This window comes from Cottoperca gobio, chromosome 6 (genome assembly GCF_900634415.1).
Source record: "Cottoperca gobio chromosome 6, fCotGob3.1, whole genome shotgun sequence".
In the NCBI taxonomy this organism is placed as follows: Eukaryota; Metazoa; Chordata; class Actinopteri; order Perciformes; family Bovichtidae; genus Cottoperca; species Cottoperca gobio.
Genome location: NC_041360.1, coordinates 22968229 through 22989331, shown reverse-complemented (window position 1 = coordinate 22989331; position 21103 = coordinate 22968229). Strand labels below are relative to the sequence as shown.

Sequence of the window (21103 nt, the reverse complement as noted above, 5' to 3'; positions counted from 1 at the left end):
AAAGCAGAGAATAGAGAAAAATACCGATTTAAATTGCATAAAGCTCAACGCGACATCTCAAACTGCTTGTTTCCCCAAAACATATTAAATACTAAGATATACAAAAAGAGAAAATCAAGTTATTTACATAATAACAAAAGGGAGTTTGTATGGTACTAATGGACTGGGTCACATCTTCCGATCGCTCCTCTGAGAAGTCGACATGTTTTAGGGATTATGTCACTTTCCAATTACCCCGCTTTTATGAGCTGCCGTTTCAAAGGTTTTCCATATTTTTGCAATCTGAATTTCCCACTTTAAAGAGAATAATTTCTGGGTCACGCTTGCAAACGTTGATACATTTTGAACATTGAATGGAAATGGTGGAATAGGTCCGTGTGTTTTGTTTGAGGTCTCCCGTGCTGCTAAACAAAACAACAACCCGTGAGCTAATGTTCTGTGTTTTCCTCCGTCAGACACGACGACCTGAAGGAGATGTTGGACAGCAACAAAGACTCCCTGAAGCTGGAGGCAATGAAGCGGATCGTGGCTGTGAGTATAAACACTGTTTACTTTGGGATCCCACTGATCAGCAGGTCGAGTGACGGGACAAAAGACACGGAAAGATTTGAGAAAAACAAACGTGCATCATTTTTAATTAAGTCAGAAAAAGACCCAAAGCTTGTTCTCTGTCCCAAACTTGACTCCATATGTTTTCTTTTCTTCCACGAGAGATGCAGATCCAAATATAACAGATATAACTGTGGTTAGAGAGCTGCGCACTGAGCTGTTAAATATTCATAATTCATAATCTGAAGCTCCACACCCATTCATCCTCGCTGCAGGACTGCGGAACATGAAAGGGGAGGAAAAGCATGAAAAGGGGCTGGAATAAAATATCCAAAAAAAAAAAGTTTGCACCTTCTCTTTCAAATGATTGAAAAATGTCACCTTGTGAAATCCTCACCTCTGATTTCTTCTCGCTCTTCTCTGCAGATGATCGCCCGAGGTAAAAACGCATCAGATCTCTTCCCTGCTGTGGTGAAGAATGTGGCCTGTAAAAACATTGAGGTGTGTAATGAAGCCTGTTTCATGTTGCTTCATGTATTATTTGCTCCTTTTCTTCAGTGTGTGTGTAGTTTTATCTGGGAGAAAAAAAAGTTTTATTCTTGCTTGCAATTTATGAACCATCACATTTTTAAAAGCCCTGTAGGGTTTAACTTTATCTCACCTGAACAAAATTGCATTTTCCCTCCTCTCCTCTTTTTAAGGTTTTTATCACTTTGCTTCATCTCTTCCCTTTCAGATTTATCTCAGTGCAAATAATTGAAGTAATCTACATAATATGGATTTTGTTTCCCCTCTTCCTGCTCCTCTACAGGTGAAGAAGCTGGTCTACGTTTACTTGGTGCGTTATGCTGAGGAGCAGCAAGATCTCGCTCTGCTCTCCATTTCCACCTTTCAGCGCGGGTTGAAGGTACAGCAGCTTTCATCAGCGCCAGTGGATGACGATAGAAAACACATTTATCAAAATTGTGGCTCTAATGTTATGATGAAACTCAGAAAATAAAGATTGACTGTATGTTTTTTACATTTGCCTCTATGGATGTCGATGTAGACGTGTCCATCAGTCCACCACTTTGGTCCAGACTGAAATATATCAACAACTGTTCAAACTATTGCTGTGAGACTTTGTGCCAACATTCATAGTTCAATCTTAACTTAACGTATCTTAACTTGTTTAATCTGAATGAACAGATAACATTCCTGTCAGCTGCTGTATGCTGTGATTAGTGCTAATTCTCAAATGTTAGCATGCTAACAGGCTACATGTTAGCTCAAAGGACAGCTGTGCTCATATTGCTGTGGACTCTTATGAACCTTATTCTTGCTCTGTGCTTCTGCAGGATCCGAACCAGCTGATCCGAGCCAGCGCGCTGCGAGTCCTCTCCAGCATTCGAGTCACGATCATCGTCCCCATAATGATGTTGGCCATCAAAGAAGCTGCCTCTGACATGTCCCCGTACGTCAGGAAGACAGCCGCTCACGCGATTCCTAAACTCTACAGGTGACCTACCGAGACCTTTTCAGTAGTCAGGCCCCTGGTTCCCTGTTTTGGGTGTAAAGACAATATGGTGAACTTAGATCATTTCACTTATTAGTACTTATTGTAAAAAGCCTTCTAGTTGCTTGGACAGAATATATATTCTTAAGAGCATTTGCTCTTTCTCCAGCATTTCTTTGAATGATTGTATTCTCTGCTCTCAGTTTGGATCCAGAGCAGAAGGACCAGCTGATAGAAGTCATAGAGAAACTCCTCGCTGACAAAACCACGGTGGGTTTTTACACCTATAAAGTTGTATAATGAAGTTTGAGTTAGAACATCTTTTACTTTATAAAGTTTTGTAATTGACTTTGATATTTTAGCTTTAATATACTTTATATAGGATTTCCAGCATCATTTATTATCTATTATTGCTCCAAGAAATGTCATTACAGACTTTCAATTTCTAATAATGAGGTTCTTGTTTGAGTTTCCCAAAGATGATGCATTTAGTCTTATTTTAATTCAACTCTTTTACATTTTCAGTTCATTTTCGTCTGCAAATAATATTAGTATTTTGGAAACCTCACATATATTTATGTACAAAATAAACAACAGTGGTAATATGAGAATACGTGGGCTGGATTTAATGCCCCAGTAATCCTCCTGGATAACATGTACTCCCCTGACATTAAGAACTTTCTCCTCACGTCACGTGTCGTGTGCTGCAGCTGGTGGCAGGAAGCGTTGTTATGGCTTTTGAGGAGGTTTGTCCGGAGCGCATTGAGCTGATCCACAAGAACTACAGGAAGCTGTGTAACCTCCTGATCGACGTGGAGGAGTGGGGGCAGGTCGTCATCATCAACATGCTGACCCGCTACGCCAGGACCCAGTTCCTCAACCCGAACATGAACGTGAGTAAGAAGCACAAACAGAATCAGTGCAGAAGTAATCCGGTTATGAAAGAGTAACTTCTGCTCACTAGTTTATACAGTAAGCTGTATTCATTTCTTCTGTGCTGATAAGACTTGTGTCAGACTTCTTAGCTCACCACTTAAATAAGTTAATAAGGTAACAATCAGTTTCATTCATTCATTTATTCAAATGAGAGAAAAAAGTGAAAAATGCACAATTTAATTTTGCTTGTTTTGCCGGAAAAAACCTAAAAATATTTAATTTTAAAGACAGAAAAGCAGCAAATTCTCACATTTGTGAAGCTGGAACTAGCTATTTTCTTCTAGATTTTTCCCTTATAATTGCCTTAAAAGATGAGTTCTTTATCAATTAATAATAATAATAATAATAATAATATTTATTCATTGAGCACTTTTCATACAAAGGTTGCAGCTCAAAGTTCTTTACAACACACAATAACATCTGACAGTAAAAAGACAGTGGATAAATAAATATATAAGTGAAATTAAAAACTTATTATTAAAAATTTAAAATAATAATTAGAGAATTAATAAAGTACTGTTAGCAATAAAGCCTGCACTATACCCTTACTTACTTTACCACAGACATGTTTACTGTTTCACGACCATGTGTACTATGTGTTCTTTACACTGTATAGTATGTATATTGATTGCATGAAACACTATACACTGTAATCGATTATTTAATAGTTATAGAAGTCTAAATTCACTATGTGTGACAGACCCAACAACTCATTTGCATTGGATTAATGATCTTCTTCTGGTTCTGCCATTGTGACTGTGCAGAGGCACAGATTGAAACCCTCTTATCGTTGTTTTCCTCTTCCATCGTTGCCAACTTGTGGATTTTGTCAGACCCACCTGTCGACTTAATTTCTCATTAGCGACTAGCAACAAATTGAGACATTTTTTAATACCGTGATGAGCGTTGTTATTGTGGTCATTTCCAGAACCGTTTTGCACTGCATGTTTGTTTAACGTGAGGATGTGTAATGATGCTTCTCGTACACAATGTTGCTGCTTTTAAACGAATATATTCAAGGGCAAATTACCATTTTTAAAGCAGCCAAACAGTACTTTCCATGCAAGAGAGATTTCACTTTGCCTCATCCCCACTGTCTCTGCAGGAGTCCCTGCTGGAGGAGGGAAACGACAAGGCCTTCTACGGCTCTGATGATGATGAGGACGAGGAGGAGGACGAGAAAGACAAGAAGGCAGAGGCTCCCGCCATGGCCAAGAGGAAGCCGTACGTGATGGATCCAGACCACCGGCTGCTGCTGAGAAACACCAAGCCGCTCCTGCAGAGCCGCAACGCAGCTGTGAGACCGCTGACGAACACCACACACACCTAACATCAATTAAGTCTCCTCTTGAGTCAGTTGCCATGGTAGAGATCCTAATTGTTTTCTCTCCAACATATTTCCACATTGGGCATCAGGTCGATGTTGGGAGTAGTTGAGGTCTTCAAATGAACGACCTTGGTTCGTGTTAACAAGCAGCTGGAGTGCCCTTGAGCACTTAAGCAGAGCTGACAGTCTCAATCTGAAATGAGGACAATCTCCCAAAGGAATTTAATAAAGCGATGCACTGCATTAGTGCTGCTGTGGTCACCTTGGAAGGCCGGTTTTGTTCAACGTTAGATGTCATGAAATTCCCCCGTCACACATTATTCTGCCTTTGTTCTGCTGTAGAGCAGCTGTTTGCTTCAAGGAGGTTAAAGATGAACCCCGCTCCTCGTCTTGCATGTCGTTTAGCAGACAATCAGTGAGCTCTATAATTGCGCTTTACACAATTAATTTCTTCCACTTAAGTAATAAATAAATGGTTTCAATTTGCACTGATGTCTTTAAATAGTTACATTGTTGTGAAGCTCTTATTTTGCCATATGTGCTAAGAAGAAGGCATTGGAAGTAAGAATCTAGCACTACACGTACTACTTAAACGTGCAAATGATAATATTCAGCCACAGAGATTTATTGTGAGTTTCAGCTCATTGTTTGTCTTTCTGGCCCACAACTGTTCAGTCGCCACACGCAGCTGTTTTCAGTGAAAAATATGATGAAAGAGAATATTGGACATTCATCATGTGACCAGAAACACGACTGATGATCGAGTGCAATATGCAGATTGAGTGCTTTAAAAACTCTTCCCCATGAATGATTATTTGTTTAACTTTAAATACATTTTAGCTGAGAGCTGTTAAAAACAAGAGAGGGCAAAACAGTATTTGATTTAGTTCTTTCATGCATACTCAACACTGAATAAATCCAACACATTTCACATCTGCACGACAACATACTGGAGTGCAAAGCAGTGACGGTAATGAACTGTTACTTTGGAAATGAATGAATTCTCATTGGAAAACAAAACGTTGAATAGACTGACAATATAGGACATGCAACTTCTTTAATATCTTTTATATTGTGAGATTGTTATCAACCTCCATCTGTTTTCTCTGCCCGCTCCAGGTGGTGATGGCTGTGGCTCAGCTTTATTTCCATCTTGCCCCGAAAGCGGAGGTCGGGGTGATTGCCAAGGCCCTGGTCCGTCTACTGAGGAGCCACAGGTGAGCTGTCCTGTCTATAATTTGAAACAAGTTGTCTATTCAAATTGCTATACCTTAGATTTTGGCAGGAGCGTATTCCAAAATGAATCACAGTGTAATCAAGGACCGCAGCATCTCACAACGTTATTGTGGCTGAGAATGGAAGTAAGGTTGAAAGAGTCCTAAAACCCAGAAATTAGTTGGTCCTTTTTTTTACTGTTCAGTTTCCTGTTCTTGAAATCAATGGGCTTTATGAATGGGTTTTTGGTTATATAAGGTCTGCGGTTAACATAAGTTTAAAAGATGTAGATACGTCAGTAAATACCCCACACGTGAATTTTGGAGCTGTTTTCTAACAGGTGGCTAAATGAGACGACAGACGTTGTTGGGAACATTAAACTCATCAGTCATGCGGCCACGATGCAATTTGTTCATAGCCCAATGTTAGCTTTTTACTTCTGCCGATTGCATTTACGCTTATCATAGATGTGGTGTTCATTTTTTGTGAAGGTTATCTTGCTGAAAAATCCTACTGACTTTTTGTTGATGCAAACTTCGGGGTTTGCCCACAAAGATAAGTCACCCCTGCAGCACTCTATAAGAGCTGCGTTTATGAGTCTCACTTGAAAAGGAATGAAAAAAAATAAAAGAAATGCACAGCTGAATGTGATAAGAGGAAACTATAAAGACCATGAAACTCAGCAAAGTGGAAAACTGTATAAGAACTGAAAGATTTGACAAGTGAGGGTAGTAAAATAAATCTTCACAGGCCAGGAGCAAGGAGTGAAATTAAACAGGGAGCTCAGTGAGTCTGAGGTAAACATTAAGGCATAAACCATAAGGAGTGATGATGGCACATAGGTGGCCTCTCGGCTGTAAGTCCTGCAAACTGTCAGCTTCTCATTGAACAAGTGCTCCTGTGGCTTCGGAGCGTGCTGTAATGGGATCATCACTCAGCAGGCAGAAAACGGCAACGTCGCTGTGCGGGGGATTTGTCAGAAATCCATTGCACCGTACGATATGTTTTGTTAGACTTCATTATTCATATGGATTCTTAGCTCTAATTAAAAACACATTGGTTTACTACCTTGAAGAATAACGCCTGGATATTTAACAAGAAAGGTACTGATGTTTTTCAACCATTTTATGGACTCAGAATTACAGCTAAAAGGTTAGCATGAGAGTTTCTTGAGAAGAGTTGTTACTTTAAGTTAACACTTTCTTGCTAGCTCACTTAAGCTAACAGCTCACTTAAGCTAACAGCTCACTTAAGCTAGCAGCTCACTTAAGCTAGCAGCTCACAGGCTCATTTTACAATGTGATGGTTTGTGTCGTCATTCACCTGCACGCTAATGGCTGGTCAGTTGTGGATTGGAAGTGAATTTGTCTTCTTATTTCCTTCAACGTTATACATCACAGGTTTGAATGCCATGCACACACACGGGTGTTTTCAGTCATTTAATTAGACTTTTGCTCAGGTTTAATGTTGCAGTCAGGTGTAATTAGGCAGACTACGTGAAAACACCTGTGTGGGTTCACCAGTGGTAACCTATCTTTTGGGTGTTTAAAGTCCTCTCTAATCCAACAAAACTCAAGAGCAGGACATAAGCTAAGATGAATATTCAACCATAATATTATCTGAAATAAAAGGTTGTAGCGGAGCCTGTTCTCAATCCTGTTTCTATTCTCTGTGAATTAGCTTGCAGGCTATAAGCTCAGGTGCATGCTAATGCTACACAACTAGTTAGCTTTGTCTTTGTATGGCAAGACGTTGACTGGCTGCAAGATCTTTGATTCATAGCTCAGAATATATTATTTACAGTGTTGACAGTTAACAGAAAATCCAACAAACTGCCCATTTAATTCAACATAGGGTATCTTTTGTTAGCCAGCGTAAACAATTGATTCATTGTCTACAAGACTGAAGGTTTAGGACACCAGCTGATATGATGTTAAACAGCTGGCTTACAATTAATGTCAATTTTATTATAATTTTTCTTTACTAATTCTCTCATTTGTATTCTTAATGGTCTCTATTTTTCTTACTATTCATATATTTTATTATCCTGTCTTATACTGTCTTGTGTTGCATTTTTATTGTAAAGCTGAGCTTCATCTCTTGGAAGAAAATTGCTCTATAAATAAAAAAATATATAATTATTATTATTATTTAAGAATTAAAATAGTTATTTTTATAATTAAGGAGCTTCTAATTTTAAATATTCATAAAAAATACATCAGTTTTATATCCTACTCTGTTTCTCCATCAACCCTTCTTGTTTCTGTTTCTCCCTCCAGTGAAGTCCAGTATGTCGTTCTTCAGAACGTGGCAACAATGACGATTAAGAGGAGGGTGAGCGACACCTGCCGGTTTATTTTGGTTGTTTGTGTGTTGAACTTGAAATCAAAGGCTGACGAAGCTGCAGATTCACTGATTTCTTTTCTCTTCCTGTCGTTATGCTTCACAGGGGATGTTTGAACCGTACCTGAAGAGTTTCTACATCCGCTCTACAGATCCAACCCAGATTAAAGTCCTTAAGGTTATTTTCTATTCTACTCTATTGTGCTGCTATCTCCTTTCTCTTTAATATTAATGCTGCATCAATGGAAGACTGTTAATTATCTTAATCTGAGACATGGTGGTACAACTATCTGCAGCATCTTTAGCCTATTATCAATCATTGTAAACCCCACTTACAGCTGAGTTATCGAAACAACTCTTGCCAATTAAACTCCCATGAATAAGAATGAAAGCTGTTTCTAAAATGTAGACATCGATAAATATAATTTAAAAGTGAAAGTGCACACAGCTACAATATATCATTTTAAATGAAGTTTTCAGTGTTCAAAAACATTTGATTTTTTTTGTCTTTTGCAGCTGGAGGTTCTCACCAATCTGGCCAATGAGACGAACATTTCCACCATTCTCAGAGAGTTTCAGGTACAGTGAAAGATGCTTTGTGAAGAGTGGATATGTGTCAATCATAGCAAGAAGGTGCAGATCTGAGGGAATATTTATTTTCCGGCAGACGTACATTAAAAGCATGGATAAAGACTTTGTGGCCGCCACGATCCAAGCCATCGGCCGCTGCGCTACAAACATCGGCGAGGTGAGGGACACGTGTCTGAACGGCCTGGTGCAGCTGCTGTCCAACCGAGACGGTGAGTCCTTCTGAGACACTTGGATGCTTACAGACTTCACATCCAAGCAAGCTAAAACATATAAAAACACTTAAACTTATGGCCTGTGGCCCAAATCTGGGCTGTGATGAGATTAAAGGTTTGAATTCACAATGAAAATAAATTGATTCACAATTTTATTTTGTACTTTTAATGTAAATAAGGTGCCAGGGTGCATAAAAAAACCCATCAAAATAGACTAATAGGGCTTGTTTATCAAGGAGAAAATGCTCCCTCCCCGGACTCCTGACAGTTTAATGTTTTTTTTTATTAACTGACCAATGGCCTCCTGTCATTCTGCAGAAGTGGGCTCGTTTATTTATGATTTGTTCATTTATGATTTTTCTTCCTCCTGTTGTACAGAGCTGGTCGTAGCCGAGTCGGTGGTGGTTATTAAGAAGCTGCTGCAGATGCAACCGGAGAAACACAGCGACATCATAAAGCACATGGCGAAGCTAACGGACAACATCCAGGTGACCGGTTTAGAAACTAAACAGAGTTGGTCTTTGGTTGCTGTGTTAAAACAAGCTTGCTAAATGAGGTTTATCCAACCAAAACACAAACACAAGCATCTCATTTAATTGTAATTGTTCTCAGGTGCCGATGGCACGCGCCAGTATCTTGTGGCTGATCGGAGAATACTGTGAGCATGTGCCGAAGATCGCCCCGGATGTCCTGAGGAAGATGGCCAAGTCGTTCACTAATGAAGAGGACATCGTCAAGCTGCAAATCATCAATTTGGCCGCCAAGCTCTATCTCACCAACTCCAAACAGGTGTGCACGACATGTGTTGTTCTGTCACTAGTATTTAAAACGACAGTTCTGTTATCTCCAGTGTAAGAAGTATTTAGTAAAACAGTCAAAGGTAAGTACAAGTACCTCAGAATTGTACTTGAGTAAATGTACTTAACAAACAGACTCCCCCTCCACAAACACACATACTGTATACAGATGGTAGATTGTATTGTTTGTACTGTCCTCATCCTCCATGTTCTTCGTAATCCTGTTTCTCGCAGACCAAACTGTTGACGCAGTATGTTCTTAACTTGGCCAAGTACGACCAGAACTACGACATCCGCGATCGGGCGCGCTTCATTCGGCAGCTCATCGTGCCCACCGAGAAGAGCGGAGCGCTCAGCAAGTACGCTAAGAAACTGTTCCTCGCCCTCAAGCCTGCACCGATCCTCGAGTCTCCGTTTAAAGGTACAGTAGCCCTTTACATTCAGCTGGGAGAGAGTTTGAAGCAGCGCCGCTATAATTCTTGAGATAACCATGAAGAGAGATAATCGGAATGCGTGCTCTGATCAGTTTGAAGGTGATTCACTTCCAGATTTATAATCAGATTGAGAAACTATAGACAGAAAGACCATTCAGAACTTGCCTGAGAATCATCACGTTTTTAAGTTTCCTTCAGTATAAACGTGATCCAGTGATAGTTGTCCCGACATCCGTGGGTACATTACAAACAGGGACTGCTAATGGCTAATTCGGCATAATTCAATGATGCTTATTTGGAAGAGATAGAGTATTATTATTCTCCTAATAGAATAATAATGATAGCAGCGACAAAGTGACTTACCACTGTTCAGATTTACATTCTGGATTCTTTGTTTTTGTGTGTTTTTGCAGATCGAGACCACTTCCAGTTGGGTTCATTGTCCCACTTGCTGAATGCCAAGGCTGGCGGCTACCAGGAGTTGCCTGACTGGCCTGAAGCCGCCCCAGATCCGTCCGTGCGCAACGTGGAGGTGAAGGATTCTGTGCGTGCAGTGGGAACAGTAACTTACAGAGACACAGGGGCCCTCTGGGGTTTCCCGGGGGCCCAAAAGGTGGAGGGGAGCGAGGGTTGCTCCTGCCCCAGAGCAGTGCCTCAGAGGGGGCCGACAGAGTCATCAGAGCCTCTCATCCGATACAACATTAACTCCAATATAACATCTTCCACTAGCCATCTTTCACCCACTTACAGCACATTAACAGCTCATCAGTAACATGCATCCTTTTGGCATCCCCCCCCCCCGCCATGGAGGAGAATGAGTCACAAAGGAGAAAAGAGGATTTATAGTTTCTAATTTAAAAACTTCTGATTCACTAGTCATTGAACTCCTCGCCCTCTCTGCTGCACTTGCTTCTGTTCCGGGCGGCAGCTCGCTCGCCCCGTCTGGGTGATTTCTCACCCATGTTTGAGCCAATAGCACATGCGATACAGAAGGGAACAGATTTGGGAGCTACAACCTGAAGTTATCACAAATGAGCCTCAACATTAAAGTGAAGCAGCTCCTGTAGTCTGTGCTAGAGGTTCACCTGAGGAGGGCCGGCACCTACAATAACACCAACTGTTATTGACATTATTTAAAGTCCTACTCTTCAGCTACAGCTGAACAAAGTCCCTCCTCTTCTTCTCCATCCCATTCACTCCACGTGCCATCGGTTCATAACAATGTGATCTAAATGAAGACATGAAATCAAAACTTGAGCGTGTCACTTCTCTGTCAAAATCAAGACTTCAGAAGTGACTTCAAGGCTTGATTTTGTCATCATAAGTCAATTATTGTGTAGATATTTATTTTTACAGCTCAATGTTTCATACCCGCTGTTAACTTGTCCGTGTTTACTTGTGATGCAGATTTCAAGATGAGACCTCAGGTGCAATGAGTTTGATTTGACTGGTGGTGTGTAAGACGCCACACAGGGATGTGTTGTCGCTAAATGAGTAGTTGCATTACTGTTGACCGTTTTTACAAAGCATTTGATAATCAACTGATTCCAGACGGAGATTTGTTTCTTTTGAGGGGGTGAAGTTAGCTTGAGATCCGTCACAGTGAACAATGTGTTTTTACTTTACGTCTCGTGATAATGCAGCTGTGAGCAGGCGCTGAGACAGAAGCGCCGACCTCTGCTTTATTATCTGACATGCCTCAGAACCGCATGTATGCATCTACTACAGCTCACACATCAACACAAACCCGTTCTACAACTGGAACTAGAACAAAATGGCAGCTGTTCATTAAGAATCAACCTAAATGAAATGATTTCAGGCAATTGCAAACATACGTTTTATTATAATAACATTTACTTAGTGTTTGGAGATCAATCGATTCTCAGCGCTTGTTTTTCAGACTTAAGTCAAAAATGTTCTTGGGAATCACATTTAATACGAAGAAAAGAGAGTTTTCAAAGAAGTCACTTGCAAAAGTGCTTTACATAAAACATCTAAATATCGGGAAAAGAGCCAAGTCATTAAAGAGCCAAGAGAATAGAAAATTAAAACAAGCTGAAATAGAATAAGGTATAACATACAAGAATTAAAGTGTAAGAAATAATTATGTGATTTAATCAAAGGCAGCGGAAAGCGAAAGTCTTGATTTAAAAGAAGTGCGAGTTGCAAAAATGGTCAGCAGTGATGTATAACATCAGAAAACCTTAAGTTGAGAGTCCCATTGCATCCACTGCTCTCCCTCTGCACATCATGCATCTCCACAGACAGAGGAAGTGGTAACCAGCGGCGAGGGGCGGATCAGCCTGCTGGGAGACTGGAGAGAGGTGCCCCCCCCCCCCCCCTTTCTCCCCCTTCAGTTTGGGAGTGCGGTGGTGTTTGTTTTGATGCCTGCTCTCTCTTTCCTCTTCCAGTGTCTCTCATCATCCGTTACATCACTATGATGTAACGGATGACGGTCCAATTGACGGGATATAATGAGGTTTTGCCCCTTTAGTGCTGACTCATGTTTACCCAAGAGGAAAGAGATTAATATGAGATGAAGTCTTCGAGAAGTGAATAAAAGCAGTCAAAAGGATTAGAAATGTTGACCTTCGAAACAGCAGTTGACACTCAAGGTCCTCTTACTCGCCTCATCCCATGGTCTTCATCAGCGGATGATATTTGCTCAGTTGTCAAGGAACTGTAGATGTTCAAACTTTCTGTTTAGCATGTGATTCGGCCAAAAGCACCAGAAGAAGCGAGTAAGTGGACCTTGAGGGGAGGTTGTTTATCCAGCTGGTGACTCAGAGACACACTGACTTTCCTCTTCTGCACCTTTAATGGTCTCACGTGAAATGTGTGACACGTTGTGTGAAACTGAGTGATTCAGATTTCTGCTTCCCCTCTCCTGCTCCACCTCGTCATTCAAATCCATGCTAGAACACCACCATGCTTCGTCAGCGATGAAGACATTTAGACTAAATGCATTGTCTTGTGTTTGACGTATTAGTAAGTAGTGTTAATGTTGACTTTTTCTTTCTTTATTTAAGTATATATTTAAGTATAATTAAGTTATATTGGAGTGCATTGATTTTTACCAGCAAAAACAAAATCCTGTGATAAAATGTAGGGTTTATTTCTGTCTCTGAAACTGTTCTCATACGTCTTCTCTTGTTTCTAAAAACAACGTTCTTCTTTATCTCACCTCCATTCCAATCTTTTTCTGTTCTGCATCTACCAGGTTTTTACGCTGCTTGAAAGAGTCACAACATTAACGAGTGTGAGTCAGTTAGTGGCAAAGAGCCCACCACCTTGAGCCTCAACCCCATATAGCGGCAAAACCCGAGTGCTTTTTGACCCCGCGCCCCCTCCCTCCCGCCTAATGTAGTCGCTGTTCTGTGCTTAGCTCAGCCAAAAAGCTACCTGAAACACAGCACCCTCTTCCTCGGTGTCTACCATTAAAGAAGTGATTCTTTCAGCAGGAAGTGCGGTCTTCTGACACGTCGAGTTGCATTAGTCGCCTTGTGGGTTTCAAATGGGGTTAAAGATGTCCACACTCATTAGCTCATGCTAGTTTTAACTTTAAAGTGTGAGAGGATAGCCAACACTCCTCAAAGACATCACTTCTCTTAATGGAACTGCTCCCTGTATTAAAAGAGAACCATTTCTGCAACTGGTCATGAAGGCATCGCCTGGTGCTAACATCTATCTGTGCACAGAAGCAAACATTGGTGCGAGCAGATGCCCAGGCAGAGGCCTTCATGGCCATGCTACTGTAATCTGCCCACGTCTCTGCTTCTGTCTGAGGGGTTCACCTGCGAGGCACAGCCGAGGCTTACCGTGTGATCTCTGCTTCCTCTGCCAGGTGCCCGAATGGACCAAATGCAGCAGCCGCGAGAAGAGGAAGGAGAAGAAAGTGGAGAAGCCGTTCTACTCTGACTCAGAGGGAGAGTCTGGGCCGACGGAGTCAGCTGACAGTGGTAACGTCGGGGGGGCTGTGTCGCCGCCAGGGCAGCAACTAACGATTGTTTTCATTATACATTTAACATGCAGATCGTTTGGTCTCCAGTTTCTCAAAGTCCAAAGTCTTTTCAATGTCAGTCCATAACCCAAAGATAATCTGTTTGATATGCTGTAAAACAGAAAAGAAGGAAATGTTTTAGAACTTTTGCATCAAACATTACTTTAACGATTCATAGATTTTAAAATCCTTCCAGCTCTAGTCGGAGCCGTCACATCCTTGTCTTTCAATAATCCTGTGTGTCAAATATTCAAAGTTAAAAACAAAAATATAAAAGAAATGTGTGTATATAACAAAAAAGATATATATAATATATATAACAAAAAAGATATATATAATATATATTAAATATATATATATATATATATAATATATATAACAAAAAAGATATATATATATATATATATATATAATATATATTAAAAATATATATATATATAATAAAATATATATATATATATTATATATATATTTCTTTTTAATATTTTCATTTTTTTATTTTTTTATTGCAAATTTCTAACGTATGACCCAAGAGACAAGAATCAGGGAGATGTCAGTTGTGCTGTTGAATCTTGTTTTATCTTGCCCCTGGCAAAGAAATGGTGTCTGGTGCATCAATAACACAAGAGATGATGCAAATGTATCTTCTTCATTGGCGAACATCAAAGGATTTCACAGCTCTAGAAGGTAGAGATGTTCTCTCTGTTTTAATAACTGACCCAGCTCGCCCTCTGACCTTTCCACCCACTCTGTCCCCTCAGAGTCGGACTCGGCCAGCGGCTTGGAGAGTGGCAGCGGCATCGAGGAGAGCGGCTCGGGATCAGAGAGCGAGGAGAGCGAGGAAGGCTCTGAGTCTGAAGAAGAGGAGGAGGAAGAGGAAAAGGACAAGAAGAAGAAAAAGAAAGAATTGAAGAAGCCAGTGCAAGAAAGCGAAAGGTAGCACATGCTTCTGTTGTGTTTAATCAGGACTGTTAGTACGGGAACAAAGAGAGAATGTGACCATCCCCACACATGCGTAATAACTCCGTCATCCTAATCTTTGCTTTTATTTCCAGCGAGCAGAGCAGTGAAGAAGAAGTGAGGAAGCACGAGAGGAAGAATAAACAACGCAAGAGCGACTCGGAGTCTGAATCCGACGAGGAGGACGACAGCGAGTCTGAAAGCAGCCGATCGGAGTCTGAAGACTCGGAGTCTGAGACAGAAGTCAAAAAGAAAAAGAAGGTACGGAAAGAACAGGTGAAATAAGAACAGGTGAAATAAGAACCCTACGTCTAAAACTAACGTGAACATCTTCATCTATTCACTCTCCTTTCATCTCCTTCCAGGCAGCTGAATCCAAACCTCCGTCGAAGCCCGTCAAGAAAGAGAAGAAAGAAATGTCTCTGCTCGACCTGGATGATTGTGAGTTCATTCATGTGTTCACCTCTGTGAAATGTCTGCTCTGAAAGACAATGCAGAAGTCAAGACGCTCACTTCAGTGCGGCAAAGTCAGTGGACAAGGCACAAAAGATCATTTCCCATAAGAGATATTATAACATGGATGAATACAGTCAGGTCTACGTTTGTCGGATGCATCTCTCACTCCCGTGTCTCTTCCCAGTCGAGCCTGCTCCCTCTCCTCAAGTCACGCCCGTCAACACCTTCCTGTCGAGCAGCCTCGTGACCGACCTGGAGGGATTGTCTCTGTCTGACACCGTTCTCTCTCCGGCAGTAAGTACTACACTTTGTTCTCGTCTCATGCGTTGTATCTTCACTGAGGGTCCAAAAGATAGGAATATTTGTCAGTTATTTAAGTCAAAGTGCCAAAACTCATCCACCAGATAAAAGAATCATTATTATTTATATCTTAGTGTATTCATATCTCCCCCTTACTGTTTATTTAATTCATTCTATATATTGTGGACATTATTCTGCACTTTCATTAATATCTGCTGAATGTTCTGCTGTCTCAGTACTTTCCCCTCGACTCTGTGCAATGACAATAAAGTTGAATCTAATCTAATTTTACACATCAAATAACTTTGGCTTCATCCAAATTGTGCATCTTATCTCTGAAGTCCCTCTAGTGGTAAATATCTCCATGTGGAACTGAATTAAAACACATTATCAGAAGCTGACAGCAGATACAAAGTCCAGCTTACAACGTTATGGAGAAAACTAGTGAACCATAACAGAAACCCCCGCTCTGCCTGCAGACCACCTCTCCCTGCAGTGCGCTGAAGAGCTACGAGCTGCTGCACCGGATCACGGGCGAGGGTCTGTGCGTGGAGTACTGCTTCAGCCGACAGCCGTTCAGCCCCGACGGCAACATGGTGGCGGTGCAGATGCAAGTCACCAACAACTCCACCTCCGACACCAAGAACCTGCACATGGAGGACGTGAAGCTCCAGTCTGGGATGAGGGTCAAAGAGTTCCCTGAGATCGGTGAGTGACGGGATGCTGAGGATCTCACTTTGTATTGGCACGTGATGCGAAACCAGGATTCCTTCTGCAGTTACAAATAAATGTATAAATATGGGAGCAATCCCAGAAGCTGCAGTGTTTACCTTTACATGTTAAATGATCACATACATTTATTCTATGTGTGTGTGTGTGTGTGTGTGTGTGTGTGTGTGTGTGTGTGTGTGTGTGTGTGTGTGTGTGTGTGTGTGTGTGTGTGTGTGTGTGTGTGTGTGTGTCGACAGAGCTGCTGCCGGCAGGTGAGTCGGCCACAGCTGTGATGGGCATCGATTTCTGTGACTCAACACAAGCCGCGAACTTCCAGCTTTGGTGAGATGGATTCTGTGTTTCAGCGCGCAGGCTTCTCACAGCGTCCTCCCCGTCCTGATGATCAGAACTTAAACTGCTGTGTTTTCTCTCTTCACTCTCCAGCACTCACACCAGGAAGTTCTTCGTGTCGATTCAGCCGCCGGTCGGGGAGCTGATGAGGCCCGTCTTCCTGACGGAGAATGAGTTTAAAAAGGAGCAAGGTGAGTGATGCAAGGACGTTAAATGACTCTGACTGTGGCTTTATGACCGTCGCATTAAAACAAGTCTATAAAAGGGGACAGAGGAGATCGATACTGTTTGTCTGTATGAAGCCTTTATCTTTCTTATTAACGTTATTATTTGACTTTTCAGGCTGACATAAAGGATGGGGGATATTTTAAAGTAGTGGTTTAGTCTCCAGTATTTTACATATTGATCACAATAATCTGTATAAGGTAAAGGTCATGCTGTGGGGGTGTTGGGACGGGTCACAAGTGTTTACCGGCCACTTTAAACACAAACAACACGACAGAGTGTTTGTTAGCGCCGCTCCAGACGACAGTTAGCAGCATGTTTCTGTTGTTTTGTGTTCATTACCCATCCTGACTAACACTGAGCCAGTTTTAAAGATAACGCAGTGACTCTTTAAACATGTCATATCCCCGGTGTCTCCCTCTTCGTACTGTCCCCAATAGAGAAGATATTACTAGGTAAGTTGATAGATTTGTATTTCCTCTGCCATCTGTGTGCCCACCTGCCTTCCAGCAAGCCTCACACAGACACCCCTCCCCCTCCTCCCTCCTCTAATGTCTCCGGCTTACTCCCCCCTCCTGCCTTGGTGATCAACACTTAACTGCATCTCCAGGTCTGTAGCTGCAGACAGACTCACCTGTACTAACCTGCATCTTATTAAGAGGCCGCTCACACTCTGCTACACTGACTGGAAATGCTCATCCACTGATCCCGATTCACTCCTCGAGCACCGCGTGAACTAAAAGCGTGAACATAATGATGAACACGAGGCTCCTTCATGTTTGTGTTCGCTGAGCTTTCAAGCTGCTGATGACCACTGACCATGTCGGCAATCTGAAGAGTGGAAATGTTGTTTTTGTGATTTGCAGGTCGAAGAGTAAAGTAGCTTTATTTGTCTCCTTGTGTCACTTTGTTTTGACCTGTTAAAGGTTAGTTTATTAGTATTTATTATCCATAATAGAGAGAGGGTGTTGTATGCTTCATATGTATATCATGTAGTACTTCACAGGCAAAACTAAAAACTAGATTTTAACATTTAAAATGTGTTTATTTATCATGTGCAGGTTGACAACCACAAGTTTAGGAAGCACTGATTTAATGTGAGTTAATAAATAACTAATTATTTCAGCACCAGTTAGGACTTCACAATGAAATATAGTCATTAAAATGTACATGTGAAAGCCTCTCCCCCCCACCCCCGGGGGTCTCTTCTGACCTGCAAATCTCCAAAATCAATGCCATTGGCTTTCAAACTACACTGAAACCTCATGAATAAATGTTCCTCTCCGCTGTGTTCAGTGGGATCATCAGTCATTGTGTAACTGTTGAGTCTTACATCAAACCTGTGTAGCTCTAAATACAGTATCTGTGTATAATACTGTATCTGTCCGCAGCTGGAAGAACAATTGATTTGACGTCATGCATAAAGCAGCACTGTGTTGAGACACTGTACAAGCAGCACTTTGTTGTGTAGCGCTGCGTTTTTAACAACCGCTTTGCATTTTATTGCTTCTGGGAGAGAGAGAAAAGAATCTGCAGCTGCACATCTTCTCCAGTTTGACCAGCGCTCTGCTCGCTGCTCTGCAGGTCAGCTGATGGGTATGAACGAGATCACGGAGAAGCTAACCCTGGACGCAAAGTGCCGGAACGAACACGCCATCGTCCAGAGTGTGATCACCGCCGCCAACCTCAGCAGAGTCCCCTGCGGTTCAGATAGAGAGTGCAGGTGAGCAGATTAATAACTGTGTACATGGGAACATCCTCCAAAGATGTGTGTGTGTGTGTGTGTGTGTGTGTGTGTGTGTGTGTGTGTGTGTGTGTGTGTGTGTGTGTGTGTGTGTGTGTGTGTGTGTGTGTGTGTGTGTGTGTGTGTGTGTGTGTGTGTGTGTGTGTGTGTGTGTGTGTGTGTGTGTGTGTGTGTGTGTGTGTGTGCGATGTATTTTAATCTATTCATTGTTAATATACTCACGTCTGTGGTGGAGTGGCATAGAAGGTTAAGGTTACTTTTATTGTCTCCCATTGAAGAGAAGGGTTTTGGAAAAAGGGAAATTGCTGCATGAAGATGAGACGTAATAATAAAAACACGTTTATAAGAACACATTATGCAAACCACAGCCAGCGCTACAGGCTGGTGCACTCGAAGGGGTCTGTACACAGAAGAGAAGACACAATACAAAGCGTTTCTTACTTCCTTCTAGTGGCAAAGAGCAGTGCTGGAGGATGTACTCCAGTTATATTTGGTATTATTAAATATTATTCATCTGAATCTACAACCTTAGATTTCTGAGATGTAGCGTTCGGGAAACAACTAACCGATATAATGAAATGTAGATGAACAGTGTTTGAGTAATTGTTGTTCAACCTGCTGATTGACGCTCTCCTCTTTCATTCTGTGGCTTCGTCTCCACTTTCCGATCTTTGCTGCTCTGACCTCAGTCCTCCTGTTCCTCCTCCTGCTCTTCCTGTCCACAGGTTCGCCGGCAGGACGGTGACCAGCGGCAGCCTGGTGTTGGCCACCGTGGCGTCCAAAGAGGAAGGAGCCGCCCAGCTGACGGTCAACTGCGAGAAGATGGTGATCGGCACGATGCTGGTGAAGGACATCCTCCTGGCTCTGACGCAGTGACGTGTGACCTTCTTTGCCCCCCTCTGCCCCCCTTCTGCCCCCCTCACCCTAACACGCCTCTCGCATATCGTCCATGACACTTGTAGCACCTCCTCCTTTCTCCTGTTAGCGGTGCGAGATGTTTACGACAATCAGACATGACCTGGTATAAGATCCCTCTCTCCCTTTTAAAGTTTCTTACATGTCGTTATCCAAAAAACACTTAAGAATCAATAAAACAAATCTACTTAAAGTGAAAAGTAGTTCCAATCTACACATCTGAGAAATAAAGGACTTCATTTCAAGATGGTTCAATGACAGAAAACACAAAAGGTCCTCTTACTGAATGTTTACGGAGCTTTCAACCACATGTAATGGCCTTTTTCAGCGGATGGAGTTACTCGCTTGTCAGACTCACTGAATGAAAGGCAGTGCTTAACATAAGACAAAGGCATTAAGACGAGGTGAGACGATAATAAAAGAATACACATAGTTACATGTGAGTGAAGTAAAACAGGCGACAGAAGTCAGCTAAAATAAATAAAAGTGGTAAAACGGGAGAATTAAAGTTGCACAATGTATGAATACATAAACAAAATAGGTTTTGATCCAGATAATGTCAAAAAATAATGAATGAATCCCAGTTTCAGCAGATCAGAGCGTTTAAAACAGACTTCAAACCGCTCACAGCTCAAGCCATCGATGACCCAGAGACGGATACCGGAGGCTCTTCACATCCAATCATAACCCCAAAATATGCACACCTGTAAAGATGTGACCGTGCACGCACATACTGAGGTCATGTGACTCCATCTGCTGAGGAAGGTCACGAGATTTAAATGTTATTAAACCTTCTTTTCATCACAAACAAAAACGTTGTCTTCCTATAACTCTATTCTGAGAAAACATCCAAATCATCTGTCCTATTGTTTCCAAGGGGACGACCAACTCTGCCAACGTTAGCCTCACTTATCATTCCAGGATGTAGATAATATAAATAATAGTTATACCCCGAAACAAGTCACCTGTAAGATCAGCGTAGTAACTTTCCAGTTCTTTGAAGTGATCACTTGAATGTAGCATGAAGGCTCGACTGAGACAACACCTACCTGGAAGTGAACCGTTCCACTTTGTTACAATAAGCTTCGTTAATATCTCGGCTGCTCCCGGAGACAAAGACGCATCTTCATCTCAAATTCTGCCACTCTTAAGAATCTTCCTCGCTGTCGACGTGCACACGTTCATTACTATAAGTTTATAAAAACTGAAGATGTATAAATGTTATTGGATGTATTGCAACATGTAATACAGTACTACTATAAGTAAGGTGTGAGTGTGTGTGTGTGTGTGTGTGGGCGTGATGAAGCACATTGTCATCGTCAGCACTGGACAATAAGTAAGAAGCTGTTTGTATTTGAGGAGTCCTACAAGATGCAAAGATTTACAAAGCTTAAATCTTACATTCAGTTATAGATTCATACATTTCCCCAACAAACGTTTCTGATGCAACGTAAACGTTGATCACCAGATTCCAGGGCTTCAACTAACAATTATCTTTATTATCGAATGATCTACTTCTTCTCTTGATTCATTAAATCATCG

General features: G+C 41.6%; 1 protein-coding gene and 1 long non-coding RNA gene across 7 annotated transcripts; one reads left to right on the top strand and one right to left on the bottom strand.

The window, feature by feature from the left end:
* Positions 1 to 444: 444 nt before the first annotated feature.
* ap3b2 (adaptor related protein complex 3 subunit beta 2) lies at positions 445 to 20845 on the top strand. Of its 6 annotated transcripts, none has more exons than XM_029433497.1 (27): positions 445 to 531; positions 976 to 1050; positions 1361 to 1456; positions 1887 to 2047; positions 2248 to 2314; positions 2755 to 2937; positions 4086 to 4277; positions 5427 to 5524; positions 7802 to 7856; positions 7972 to 8043; positions 8382 to 8444; positions 8533 to 8665; positions 9047 to 9156; positions 9281 to 9457; positions 9700 to 9886; positions 10313 to 10431; positions 13120 to 13158; positions 13744 to 13858; positions 14661 to 14835; positions 14955 to 15120; positions 15225 to 15300; positions 15500 to 15609; positions 16095 to 16323; positions 16584 to 16668; positions 16771 to 16868; positions 18487 to 18625; positions 19336 to 20845. In XM_029433497.1, the coding sequence occupies exons 1-27, from the start codon at positions 475 to 477 to the stop codon at positions 19520 to 19522; spliced, it is 3264 nt and encodes a 1087-aa protein (XP_029289357.1). In that variant the 5' UTR covers positions 445 to 474; the 3' UTR covers positions 19523 to 20845. The 6 variants fall into 6 exon arrangements, with proteins under 6 accessions (XP_029289357.1, XP_029289361.1, XP_029289359.1 ...); XM_029433496.1 differs by having other exon boundaries at positions 460 to 531; positions 19372 to 19522; XM_029433501.1 differs by lacking the exon at positions 13120 to 13158 and having other exon boundaries at positions 19372 to 20845.
* LOC115009503 (uncharacterized) lies at positions 575 to 2921 on the bottom strand. The gene is made up of 4 exons (XR_003832374.1): positions 2734 to 2921; positions 1861 to 2089; positions 947 to 1034; positions 575 to 826 (listed from the first exon to the last, which is right to left on the bottom strand). It is a non-coding gene; the product is annotated as an uncharacterized LOC115009503 (long non-coding RNA).
* Positions 20846 to 21103: the final 258 nt, after the last annotated feature.